At 42.7% G+C, this 13745-nt stretch overlaps 1 protein-coding gene across 1 annotated transcript; it reads left to right on the top strand.

Annotated features, from left to right (window-relative positions):
• Positions 1–12239: 12239 nt before the first annotated feature.
• Positions 12240–13745, top strand: ANKRD34B (ankyrin repeat domain 34B). Its single transcript, XM_063128629.1, has one exon. It carries the CDS (start codon positions 12240–12242, stop codon positions 13743–13745), a length of 1506 nt encoding a protein of 501 aa, XP_062984699.1.

Raw genomic sequence — 13745 nt, forward strand, 5'->3', positions numbered from 1 at the left:
CCTTAGAGGCCCCTCCAACTCTGCTATTCTATGATTCTAAGAGTCAGATATAGTCCTGGTTCGCAGAATATGACAATTCAGCCTTTGTTTGTTTCAGGTTGGCTTGCTGTGATGTTTTAACCCAGCAGTTTCTTCAGTGTGGTTTATTAAGCATGCACAAGCCACCCTGAAAACCCAAGGCTTGTTCTTGGATTGTTCAGGGTAGCTTGTTTTCAGAGTGCCTTGTTGTGATGTGCAAACTCTACATGATGGCTTGTCGGAAAGGCTACAGAGCCATTTTGCAAGGGTGGTGAAGAATCTGGTCGCTTCTCACGATCTCGCTAATGATATCCCCTCTCTATTATGTCTTGAAATTACACTAGTCAATTTATTCCTCTACTTCATCACCTCTCTAGACAGTGATACCTTTTTCCCCACCTTTGAGGAGATTTGCTCATATTTAGCATTATTTTTCCCCACCTTTGGGGAGTGTTTGTACCTTGTGTTGGGCCAGCGAAATGGATTGGGGATTCTGTTGGTGGTCTTAGGTGTGCTAGACTGTTGGTGCTGGGAGATGTCAACATTCATGCTGACAGTACCTTGCCTCAGGACTTCATGGGCTCCATGACAACCATAGGACTGTGCCGACATGTCATTGACCCAACACAGATACTGGGGCATGCTCTGGTGATGGTGATTTGAAGATGTGAGACTTTGAATCTGTTATGGTCAGATCACCATGTGCTGAGGTGTAGACTTATAGCACCTTTCCCCCTCTGCAATGGCGGGAGACCCATTAAGATGGTCCATCCCCAGATGGACTACTGCCCTTTAGCGAATTTGCTCAAATCTTCCCAAAACTTAATTAGAAAAGAGAGTTAAATTTGCACAAACCTCTTTGAATGTCGGGGACAAAATAACACTAAATATGCACAAATCTTCCCAATAGTGTGCGTGGGAAGATAAATAGGCACAAATCTCTCCGAAGGTGGAAAAAAAAATCTGTGAAATAAACCCTACTCTGCTAATGCGGACATTTGCACTCATTAGCAGAGTAGGCTGCTGAGGTTGTGCTGTAAAGGCTCATGGTGGGAGGCTAAGGTGGAAGTAAGCCATGCCAAGCCACAGGGCAACTGATCATCTGTCGGGAGTAATGTGAATTAGCAAGTCAACAACCAACCCACCATAGCTTATTTTAAGAGTGGCTTATCGAAATGTGCAAACTTGCCCATACATTTAACTGTTGAAATATTATCAATATTACTATTGGGTGGTATAGAAATGTTAAAAAAAATAAAAATAAAACATAAGTATTGGTTTTGCAAACCTGCCAACACTGTTCAACAGGCTAAGGGAACAAAACAAGAGACAAGAGCAGAAATTGGGATGGAGACTCATCAACAGAAGGTCTCTAGAATGCTAAATGATAAGATTGCAATCCTATGTATGTTTAGACAGAAAAAGGTCCAACTCCCATGCTGGCTGGTGGATGCTAGGAGTTGTAGGACTTTTTCCTGTCTAACCATCCATAGGATTGCACCAGGGAGAGTAATCCTATGGCCCCTAGACAGCAACTAGGATATGATGGATTCCTGGATCTGAGGTCCCTACACCTCCTTGCAGTGTCAGCTGACTCACTGAGGTTGCAAAAGCCTTCGAATTCAGAGGCTTACGAGTATCAAGAGTAGGTCCGATAGGATTGCACCCTCCATAGACATCATTGAGCTGGATGACTGGACAGAATAGGTGAGCAAGCAAGAGTTAAAGGATGGTTCTCAAGTTACATTGAGGGTTTTTTCCTACATAGATTTTTGTAGCTATGGTATTACCTACATTCACATGACCAATTTAGAATACAAACTAGCAGATCATGATTTTTTGCTGTGGTAATCACATTCGCCTGTATATTTCAGGATTGAGTCAGATATTTGAATAGGCAAGGAAAGCAGAAGATGGACTTGTAATGTGCAAACTAGGGGCTGTGAAACCACATATGGCAAAATGTGACAATTTCTGCCAAACATGTTAGCTTTACACAGGCAGATGTTTGCCATTAGACTTTCCAACAAGTGATCCCTCCCCTTGTATACATGCTGAAATAGTCATCTGCTGAGAAGACCGTAACACTGTCCTTCCTTTTTTCAGTCTTATACCACTGGAAAAATATTCCCAACTTAATAGCCTGGTTCACACATAATACCAACCCATGATTTATTTAAACCATGTTTTGTTACCCTACCCAGTAACCCAGGCCTGATTTGCACATAACAACAACCGAGAATTCAACAACAACATATGCTCGAACTGTACTTTGAGTTGTTGTTACGTGGGAAACAGGTCTATATGTATCAAGCGTGTGTTTATTATTACTTTGACCACATATATCCTTCTAACCAGGAAAATTCATAGGAAATCTCGAAAATATTACCTTCACTGAAGGCTTCTTTGGAAGCCAGGAGCATGGTGGAGTCCTGCTTGCTACACCAACTTTTCAGAAACTGGGTGATCTTTAATTTTTTTTTATGTAGCATTCTTCTTCGGAAACATGTGGTACCTTGGGCAAAGGTTTTTCCAATTTGTTTGATGCTGGGATTGGGAGCAGAATATGGGGGTGAGTTTTAATCTCTACTATTTCACTTACTCAAATCTATGCATTAATCTGAAAGGCAATTCAGATCTGTCTCCTCAGTCTGATTGCAAATGTCAGTGCCATTTATTTTCTTGCTATGGAGTCCTGCAGTAATACATTTCATGGTCCTATGAGCATCTCTTTTCACAGTTTTGCACTGTTGATAAGAAACAATGTATCCATCTAAGGGTCTTTCCCAGCAGCATATAATGCCAATTTACATATAATGGAAGGAATTGAACCAGAGCTGATTGGCAATATTTGCAATTTCAGTATCTTGTAAATGAGCAGCAAAATGGTCGTAGATATTCAAAATAAGTGCAAAACAAAAAACACTTTATGCACCAACCCTCAAACATATCATTAAGTACTAAAGAGAGAAGTCTTGAGTTTGTAGCAGAAGAATTGCTGGAAGTGCTAGCTTATTTTGTGGCAGCTAAAGGCACATTTAAGGTTAGGAATTATTAGAAAGAGGGTTGAAAATAAATTTTGCCATGTCATTTATATAGTTATATTAGCTGTATTTGACGTATGTTGTGAAATTCAGGCTCTCAATCCCCAAAAGGGATATTGTAGAGCTGGAGACCTGAGAAAGGCACTTAAAACAATCAAGGTATTAGAACATCTGTCTTGCAAGGAAAGGCTAAAATAATTCGGGCATTTTAGTTCTTAAAAGATTGGGTGGGGAGGTAAATAAAATAGAAGTTTTTAAAATTATGACACTCTCTCTCTCCCTTCCCTCCCTCTTCAAAAATACTGGAATGTTGCTTCCAGAAGATGTGTTTATGGCCACTAGGTTTGATGACTTCTTAAAGTCAGGAAGCATAGCTTTATTGGTGGTTATTAGCAATCAGACTATTTAGCGGGGTCCAGATATAGTGATAATATTCTAAATATGCTCCCAAAGTCTTGAGTATGTCCAGTGCCTTTTTCCTTTTTTTTTCTTTCTTTTTTTTTCCTGCTGCTATTCTCCTTTGGACAGCAAATCTCTATGTTGTGTTATCAAGGGATTTGCTATAAGGCACCAGGGGCTGTGGTTTGAAAAACATAAGCCAAAAGCCCCATTGAGTTTGTGGAAGTAGTTTTGCAGTGCTTTAGTTCCCAGCCAGTATATTTTGCTCTGCATGTAAATACCAGTTTCAAATATTAGCATTTAAAGAGATTTTTACTAAAAATTATTCTTGCCTGCTGCCTCTGGCCACCTGGAACGACAAACCACAATTCAACAAATCATGTGAACTAGAAACTTGGGCCTTCAGTTTACTAAACTTCACTAGGCAGTGGAAGACTATTAGCCATGTCAGCAGCTTCTGGATAATATATGACAATGATTATTATTATTATTATTCCTGACATAGATTTTAATATTGGAGCCAGTTGTCTAAACCAGAAGTAGGATGGCCAACTTTTCCTTGACAAAGGCTTTATTCTTTTAACAGCTTTCCAATTGGCAAAACACCACAGGTGCAACTATTGTTGTATCTCAGTGCTGGAGAGAAAGTCTGCATCTGTTGGACTTCTGCCTGACACAAATTTTGCCTGGCTAAGAACATTTGGAGGGAGAATGTGGGAAACCTAAGGCTGCAATCCTACAACACATTTCCTTGGAAACTTTCCCTTCTGAATTCACTGGGATTCACTCAAAGTGCATATGAATTAGCTACTATATATCGCAAATCAGATTCGATGAAGAATCGTGTCTGTGTAGAAACCAAGGCCAATCCAAGATACCTGGTGGTCGGAAGCCAAGCAGCAAATGCCACCCCCGTCCTAGTCAAGGCGGATAGAACTGTAGGCCGGTCAAGGGCTCATCTACACCAAGCAGGATATTCCACTACAAAAGCAGTATGAAAGTGCTGTATAAAAGGCAGGAGCCACACTTCTGCTTTATAGCGGTACTAAATCGCACTGACAACTGTTGGGGCCCATGACACATCTACACCAAGCAGCATATAGCACTATGAAAGCGGTGTATGGTATGTGTCAACAGGCCCCAATACTTGTCAGTGCACTTCAGTGCTGCTATAAAGCAGTAGTGTGGCTCCTGCCTTTTATAAATCACTTTCATACCATTTCCATAGTGGAATATCCTGCTTGGTGTAGATGAGCCCCAAGTCTTTTTGGCACCTGAGGCTGAAAAACCCACATGCGCCCCTCCTTGGCAATAAAAAATAATAAGCAAATGTCTAATAATTTTCTGCCATTGCTTTGCCACCGACATTCAGCAACATCCGAGGAATCCGCCTTACTTTGCCGAATGGTTGGGCCGGACTTGGTTGAGGGAGGACAGCGCACGCGCGCGCGTCTACCGCCCCCGCTGGCTTCCCGCTTTCTGGAGAGCCAACGCACCTTTGCCTGCAGTTGGCGAGTTCCATGCGCGCACAGGTAACAGACCCTGTGCCCTTCCACAGAGGGGGAGACTAACGCAGGCGGCGCGTCCTTGGAGCCGTAGCTTCGCGCGGAGGCGGCGAGCGAGAGAGGCGAGAGAGCTCCTGACAGCCGCCTCTCCAGAGCAGGGGCGCTGCCTCCGCGCCAGCCGGCGGTGGGTGGGTGGGTGGCTGGGTGTGCCTTCCTCCCTCCCGCCTGCGTTTCTCAGAACCAGCCGCTGCCACAGGGGGAGCGGAGCCGAATTCCTGCGCAGCGAAGCCGCGTGCTCGCAAAACTACTTCTCCGCCCGGCGTTCCTCAGCTGCCGGTTCCTCGAGCAGGTAAGCGCGGGAGAGTGGGCACTTACCTATTCCCTGGACGCTTGGCTTCCTACCTCAGGGCAGATATTTCCCCAGCTCGCGGCGGCGGCCCTTCTGCGGCTGACTAGTCTGCTTTTGTCGCTGCTCGGTGGCGCAGCGAACGATACGGGCTGTGGTGTCCTGGGCGAGACTTCGCGCCTTCAGTCAGTCTGGTTTTAAACCGCACCGGCTGGAGAGCGCTCGCCCCTGCGCGCTTTTCACCGCGAGACAGTCGCTCGCCATTGCCCCGACGAGAGGGCGTACAGAGTAGGACTAATCGGAGTTATCTTTGCAGATAGCCTAGGGCCGCCACCAGAGGCTCACTTATTTTGGAACAAGATGTATTAAACTCGGTGGGACTGACTCCCGAGTAAACATATAGAGTGGGGTTGTTGGTCTGCAACAGACAGCGTGTGGCCCGGCGCCGTTTATTTGCTGGCTGTGTTCGGATCCCGGTTCTTTTGCAGCTGGTTCGTGCTTCAGAAGCATTTAAAATACAAACACACTGCTCCGGAATATCAGATGGATGGAATTGTTTCAAAATAAAGATTTGTTTATTTATTTATTTATTGGTGGGGTGTGTGGCACGCAACTATGGTCACCCTGACATATACAAATTGTAGCATAATAACCCCCAAGTAAGCTAATCTTTAAGTTTAAACTCAAAGCAATTCTCCTTCTACTCTTTTTCTGGGATGCAGTGGTGAAAGCCACTGTTGTATCATACTGGGCAAGATTGACTTCCTTTGGGCTGAGGTGAAGCCATTGGGGGCGGGTGGGGTGGGGATTAAATTCCTGAAAAGATTTGCCTCTGGATGTAGTTAATAAAATAGAAAAAATAAACACTCTTCTGCTGAAAACAAACCCAGAAGTTTTACTTTTGTGGTTGTACTGCTTAATAGCCTGATAGTCATTCATATTTATTGAGAAGTGTCAGGAAGGCTGCAATATATTTATATATGCATACTTACCTGGGAGCAAAGTCCACTGGAAATAGCAGGAGATCCTTCTGAGTAAACATAGGATTGGGCTGCATGTTTGCTGGGACTTACTTCCTAATATGTGAGCATGTTGGGGGAATAATCTCCTTACAAAATAATCTCTTTAAAAGCTTTACAAAATTGTGTTATCGATTTCATTTGGACTTACTCCTAGATAATTCGAGCTTCACAGGTAAGGTACATCCTAGGCAGCAGGCTGCATTGTATTTCACCAACACCTGCAAATATGATGGAATCAGTAATAAGTATCCTTGTCAATCTGTTCCAAGTTAAAAGAGGTTTTCAGAGTTCCCCTAGCACCTTAGTCCTTCATGTCATTGCATACAATCCTACTTCATGAGCATTTAGGGCAGCCTTCCCCAACCTGGTGCCCTCCAGATGTTTGGGGCTACAACTCCCAGAATTGCTGGCTATTGGCCATGCTGGCTGAAGTTCATGGGAGTTGAAGTCCAAAATATCTGGAAGGCAAAGAGGATTGTACAATGACATGAAGGACTAAGGTGCTAGGGGAACTCTGAAAACCTCTTTTAACTTGGAACAGATTGACAAGGATATGGGAGAAGGAAGGGGCTGAGATTACCACAGGTACAACAACCCCAGCTGCAGTCACCTGTTAACAGTGTCCTATTTTCAGGATGCCTATTCATTATATATTTCTTTTTAAGCCAGAAATATTATCCCTTTCAAGCCAGTACTGTATTTTTCAGTGTATAAACACTGCACTTGCATAAAACCTTAAGATGTTTGCAGTACAAAGTTGAGTCAAATATGCATCACAAATGCTTAGAATTGATAGAGTATAGCTCAGAGATCATCCCTGTCTCTATCAGCCCTACAATCTGTTGCAGCCATAGCTTATCTTAAGCTGGGGGCAAACAGCAAGGGAAGGCAATTTATTTTCCATGCACTTGCTGGTTGGTTTCTTTGAGGCATCGTCTGGCCACTGATAGAAACAGGGTGCTGGACTAGATGGATGCTTGGACTGATTCAGTAGGCTCTGACCTCTTTGCCTACACTCCATGCTGTTTCATGAAACAAGCAAGACACTTGTTTTGCTCCATAATAATCCATGGGCAGAGGATACATGGCAGGAGCGAGAGAAGTAAAGTAGAAGAGACAACAGCTATATCTACTTTTGTAGCTGTGGACCTATTAAGGAGACCAGAAGTCTTGCCAAGCTAAAATTTTACATGTACCACTAATTGAGCTAACCCACAGTAGAAGCTGTGTGTCATATTTACATTTGATGTATTGATGCTAGGATTTTGTTCCTCAAGTGGGTTTTCCCATTTTCTCCATTCTCCACAAGAATAACGCTTTTTTCTATGTGGTTTGTGTCTGTAAACAATGAAGTTTGTGTTGCTCAGGATTATGCTACAGTTTGTTTTATTACTCTCAGAACATTGCAACCTTTTATTGTAAGGAAACATCAGGAGGGTAACACCCAAAAATTAAGCGAAAATGCAAAATCTCAAGGGTGGTAAAATCATTTATAAAAACAACTCTTTAAAAGTAAATATTAAGCAGCCCAATGCATTTTGGTTGAAATGAACTTTGCTCAGGGGCATAGAGCACTGAACAATCTTCTAACCTTGTCAAAACTGAGCTTTTTCTTTGAAAGCAACATCTCTCTACAAGATGTATGAATGGCCATGCCACATTAAAATTGTCATGAATTCTCTGATGTCATTCAATGAGTCTTCAGTGTAGCTATCAAAGATTAAGGGCACAATCCTATGCCTGTTTAGACAGAAAAAAAGTCCTATACTCCCAGCATTCCCCAGCCAGCCAGTCAAGGCAGACAAGAGAGCAGGATTCACGAAAAATCCAGGCAAGGAAGTATTCCGGGCAGTTCAGACATTGTTTCCAGCAAAGGCTCTTCAGCCTCTCCACCAACTTAAATACAGGGGAGGGGCTGCTGGAGTTACCCTTCTGATTATCTGTCCTAACAAAGAAATCTGGTCCATAAGCAAGCACTACATTAAATAAGGTGTTATGAGACTGGGAGATGGGATAACATTTCCTCCTGGTGGGCCTGTTCTTCACATGGGCTCCCCAGGGACAGGAATTCTTCATAGGCTGCTACCTGTCAGAATGAAGCGACTGATACACCCTCGTCTGTCCAGCTGACCGGGAATTTCTGAGCCCTGTTTCAAAAGACCCTCCTTTTAGACTAGACCTAGGAAAAAAGAAAGGTGTTTTGGACTTTCTTTCCCAAAGCTCAGAAACAGAAAACTTTCCAAAAACACTTCTAAAAATCTTAAAACACAAGCCGTATCTTTGTAACTATGCAGTCTTTCATGTGGGGAAGAGTTTAGTGAGAATCCCCTTTTGAAATACCACCACAAAATGTTAAATATAAATACTGTTTTACTCTGTACAGCACCATGTACATTGATGGTGCTATATAAATAAATAATAATAATAATAATAATAATCTCAGGGGTGGAGAGAAATGAGGGGGGGACAGGGAACGCAACAATCTCACACATACACAGGATTTCAAATAAAATCAAAAAGTCAGTTTAACTTATCTAGTCACATTACCTACTTAAGTACAGTCTTGGACCCTAAATCATATCCTGAGTGCATTGAAGAAAGGATGTTTTGAGAGAGTATGTCTGGATTCTAGTTAGATATATAGAAGAGCTCTAAAAGAACTAAGGGGATCTTTTTTATGAGGACCTCCACAGTAAAAGCCAGACCCTTTCCAGAGATTGATGGTTGATCTGTCCAATACTGTAATAGCTGCCATTTCTGATGTCAGTGGTATAGACAGCAAATCAGAAAACTACCTAGTGGACCCACATTCTTAACAATTGTAACTTATCTCTCAAAAGCCCACAGTGGCTGTAACCAGTCAACCTATTCAAGAAAAAAGAATAAGGTTTTGTTCGCATTTTGGAGGACAAAGGAATGAAATAAGGTGAGATAATACTATTCTTGGAAAGAAGGGTTACAGTCCCCCACTTACTTGCAGATTCCCCATCCAAGCCAGGGTGGGGGAGCACCCAAGCTGGTCCCACACTTGGACATAACTCCCCTGCCTCACACCACCTTCCTCCCCTCCCCCAAAAAACCAATTTCCTCCAGTTTGACAGAACGATCCTTCTTTGCAGTTTGACTTTTCAAAGGTTATCTACTTCCCCGCTACCGCCTTGCCTTTCCATTTTATTTTCATTTCTTCATTCTGATCTTGAGCAAGATTTGAATGAGGAAATGGGGGGGGGGGATGTAGCACCTTGTTGCTTCTGAAGAAACTGGGGTGCCAGGCACTGGGAGGGTTTACAGACACCCCTTCCCCATGCAGGGCACCCTGCCTCTTCAACAGAAATGGGTGTTTTCCCACTGCTCCATACAGATCACAGTCTATGCCTTGCTTTTGACAGCTGTCACTTTTGACAGTTGACAGCAGCAAAGCAGAGGCAGCAATCACAGGACTGGATACCAGCTCTCCCCACCTGCAGTCCTGCATGTTTGGGCAACATGCAGGGGGACAAGCTGGTATCTTTCATTTTCCTGCTGCTGCACACCTGCACAGTATCAGGAAACCAAAGAGAAAGAAAAGACCCACAATTTGCACACATTCCCCAGTTGCAGGGAAGTGCAGGAAACATTTCTCATTCCTCTTTTTCACTATTGGAATCATGAAGGGGGACTTATCAGCAGATTAAAGGGGCCTGCTGCCAGGTCCCCTGGGAAGTGAGATGGAGGATTGGGGAGAGGGAGGGAGGGAGAAGCATCAGGCAAACAATGCACTCATGTTGGGTTGTTTGCCTGATTGTGTAGTGGGTGTGCTAACCAACGAGGGTGGGGTATTTGCAAAAAAAAAAAAAAAATCCTGTGTGGCTAGTCACCCATATGGGCTAACATAACGTGTGAACCTGCCCAATGTAATTATTTTCTGAGTGCTTAAGATGTTCTTCATATCTATTTTGCTTGACATTTTCTTAGCAAGTTAATTGTTTGATGGAATAATATGAAGCGGGAGTAGGCAACTTCACCTTCTTGACTGGATCAGTGGATTTTTGTTGTTGACAACCAGTCTACCATTTTGGAATTCAGTGTAACAGGCAGTGCCATTTATCAATCCAGACAAGACGGAGGTACTGTTAGCTGGTGGTTCATCTGTCCGGCGAGGTGATGTTTGCCCTGACCTAGACGGGGTTGCACTCCCCCTGAAGGATCGGGTCCATAGTTTGGGGGTGCTCTTGGATCCAGAACTGTCACTTGAGGCACAGGTGAACTCAGTGGCAAAGAGCACCTTTTATCAGCTTAGGGTGATATACCAACTACGCCCTTATTTGGACAGAGATAGCGTAGCTACAGTTATCCATGCTCTGATAACCTCTCGTTTGGATTACTGCAATGCATTATATGTGGGGCTGCCTTTGAAAACGGTCCAGAAACTTCAACTGGTACAAAACAGGGCAGCACGTTTACTAACAGGGACTGGCTGACAAGACCACATTACGCCAGTCCTTTTACAACTTCATTGGCTGCCAGTCCAGGTCCGGGCCCGATTCAAAGTGCTGGTATTAACATTTAAAGCCCTAAACGGCTTGGGGCCAGGTTATCTGAAGGAACGCCTCCTCCCATATGTACCTGCCCGGACCCTAAGGTCATCCTCAGGGGTCCTTCTCCGAGAGCCCCTGCCAAAGGAAGTGAGGCAGGTGGCTACCAGGAGGAGGGCCTTCTCTGCTGTGGCACCCCGGCTGTGGAATGAGCTCCCTAAGGAGGTTCGCTTGGCACCTACATTATATGCTTTTAGACACCAGGTGAAGACCTTTTTATTCTCCCAGTATTTTAACAGTCTATAAATAAATTTTAACGGTGTTTTAAATTTGTAATTTTGCATTGCTGCTGTTTTTATCTGGTTGAGCTTTTATATTGTATTTTATATTATGGTTTTATACTGTTGTTTTATACTTTGAATGTTTTTAATTTTTGTGAACCGCCCAGAGAGCTCCAGCTATTGGGCGGTATAGAAATGTAATAAATAAATAAATAAATAAATAAATAAATCATTAAAAGCTGAAGTCTCAAAGCTGCATCTGAACGGACATGTTGCGTAGTGACAAAATTGTGCAGTGGCTACACAACATGCTGTGTAAAGTTCCCTTCTTTATACCATGTACTAATATACCTTGCCTAAACTTGCATGCAACTCTTCCTTTGTATTCCCAGTCATTTCATTTTCCACAGTAACCTTTCTCAGCATTTGTAACATGTCAAAACATGTTGCAGACAGCTGAAATGTGATAGAACAATTCCCACTGAGAAACATATTTAACCTGTCTCATTTGTCCAATTACTCCTTTAATACTCTTCTGGGTTCTTTGTATCCTTTGCTCCAGTTTCATGTCAGGAGCAAATTCATTGTAAATTTCTCAGTTCTACTTCATAACAAAATGGCCCGTTTGAAAGTTTTGGTAAGTATTTGCACTCTGAATCTAAAGTTGCTCCATTTTCTCAATGTAACATGATATGTACTGTAGAGAATTATTGTTGTCACATTCATGTAAGGCTGGAAGAATTGCACTGTCTGAAGGTTACCCTCCTGTTCACCTTCCTTGTCTGAAGCAATGAGGTTTTTCATAAGTCCAACAAGATCAAGAAACTGATCCTAGTAAGCATACATTGATTCTAGTAAACACACATTTGTGATTTCTTCAGACAAGCCTTTGAGAACTCTTGGAAATCCAGACACATGTTTGTGAGAATAAACATGCATTTGGAGCCCCCTTCCAAAGCAGCTTTTGTTTTATATTAGATCAGAAGGAGAAATATCTAAAGACAGATACATTTGAAAATAAGAATGTACATTAGATTCATAATATTCTCCCCCCCCCCCTTTCTCTCTCCACATTAGGTAACATTTCCAACAGCTGTAATCTGGAAGAAGATGGAAGAAACCATTGAGCTTTCACCTGAGGGAAACTCTCTGATAAAAGCTGTTTATCACAGAAGACTTCGTCTCACAAGATTATTACTAGAAGGTGGGGCTTATATTAATGAAAGCAATGACCGTGGTGAAACACCCTTAATGGTTGCTTGTAAGACAAAGCATGTAGACCGTCAAAGCGTTAGCAAACTCAAAATGGTGAAATATCTTCTGGAAAATAGGGCAGATCCAAACATACAGGACAAAACTGGAAAGACAGCCTTGATGCATGCATGCTTGCAAAAAGCAGGCCCTGAAGTGGTTTCTTTACTGCTTAAAAGTGGAGCTGATGTAAGTCTACAAGACCATTCTGGTAATTCAGTTCTTGTTTACTCAGTGAATTCAGAGGATAAGGAAACCCTCAAAGTTATTCTAGATGCTTGCAGAGCAAAAGGGAAAGAAGTCATAATCATTACGAAAGAGAGATCTCCATCTGGAAGGCAAAGAACTAGGCAGTACTTAAATGTGCCTCCACCTGAGAGTGATGAATCTCAAAATCCAAGTTCTTGCACTTCTCCATCCGAAGTAGAAGTTAAAACCTCTCTGTCTCCACCTGCAAACTCAAAAGAAACAGAAAAGGATCTCTTTAACTTTAAAGAGCCTAATTACCCTGGAAGAAAGGAAGCTGCGCCTGAACCACACTCTCCTTCAAGAAAAACACACATCGGACCTCAAATGCAGCACATGCATTCTGAACCTTGGATGAAACCTCCCTCTTCACTCTTGGATCAGAATCAAATATCCTCTTTACAAGAAGAGCTTCAAGATATAACTCCAGAGGAAGAATTGTTTCTTAAAATCAATAGTCTAGCCCTGTCTAAGAGATTTATCACTAGACATCACAGCATTGATATAAAAGATACCCTTAATTTCTTGAAAAACTTTGAGCAAACTGCCTCAAGAAAAATGTCATGTGATGAGATAAATTCTAATTCGCTCTTTGGCGAGACAAATCGGAGTGAAGTCTCCGTAGACCAGAATCCAGATTCAGCCCAAACGAGCTTTGTTTCCACACTGAAGAGCATTGTTCAAAGGAGAAATTTAGGAGCAAATCACTACAGTTCTGATTCACAGTTAACCACAAGTTTGGGTCCCCTTACAGAAGATAGCAAATTGCTTCTAGGGAAGAAAAAGCGTCTCTCCCCATCACCATCATTGTCATCGAGTTCCAGAGAACTAATCGAAAACATGCCTCCCAGTTTCTTGAGCAGGAGAAATCATGCTATTTTAGAGAGGCGGGGTTCAGATCATACTGCCCTAGCTCGACCTGGTTTCCTTCCCCCTTTAAATGTAAACCCTCATCCCCCAATTCCTGATATTTACAAGATTAATACAATGGTTTCTTGTGGACAAAAGACCCTAATCCCAACTGCACCCACTTACCCCAAGGACTTAAAAAGTAAGACACTATTGACCAGGAGGCAGTCATTACAAACTGAGCAGATCAAGCAACTAGTGAATTTTTAG

The sequence above is a fragment of the Elgaria multicarinata genome, chromosome 6, assembly GCF_023053635.1.
Source record: "Elgaria multicarinata webbii isolate HBS135686 ecotype San Diego chromosome 6, rElgMul1.1.pri, whole genome shotgun sequence".
Taxonomy (NCBI): domain Eukaryota; kingdom Metazoa; phylum Chordata; class Lepidosauria; order Squamata; family Anguidae; genus Elgaria; species Elgaria multicarinata.

Excerpts from the sequence above, each read along its gene's own strand:
- ANKRD34B (XM_063128629.1), top strand. The coding sequence starts at position 12,240 with ATGGAAGAAACCATTGAGCTTTCACCTGAGGGAAACTCTCTGATAAAA.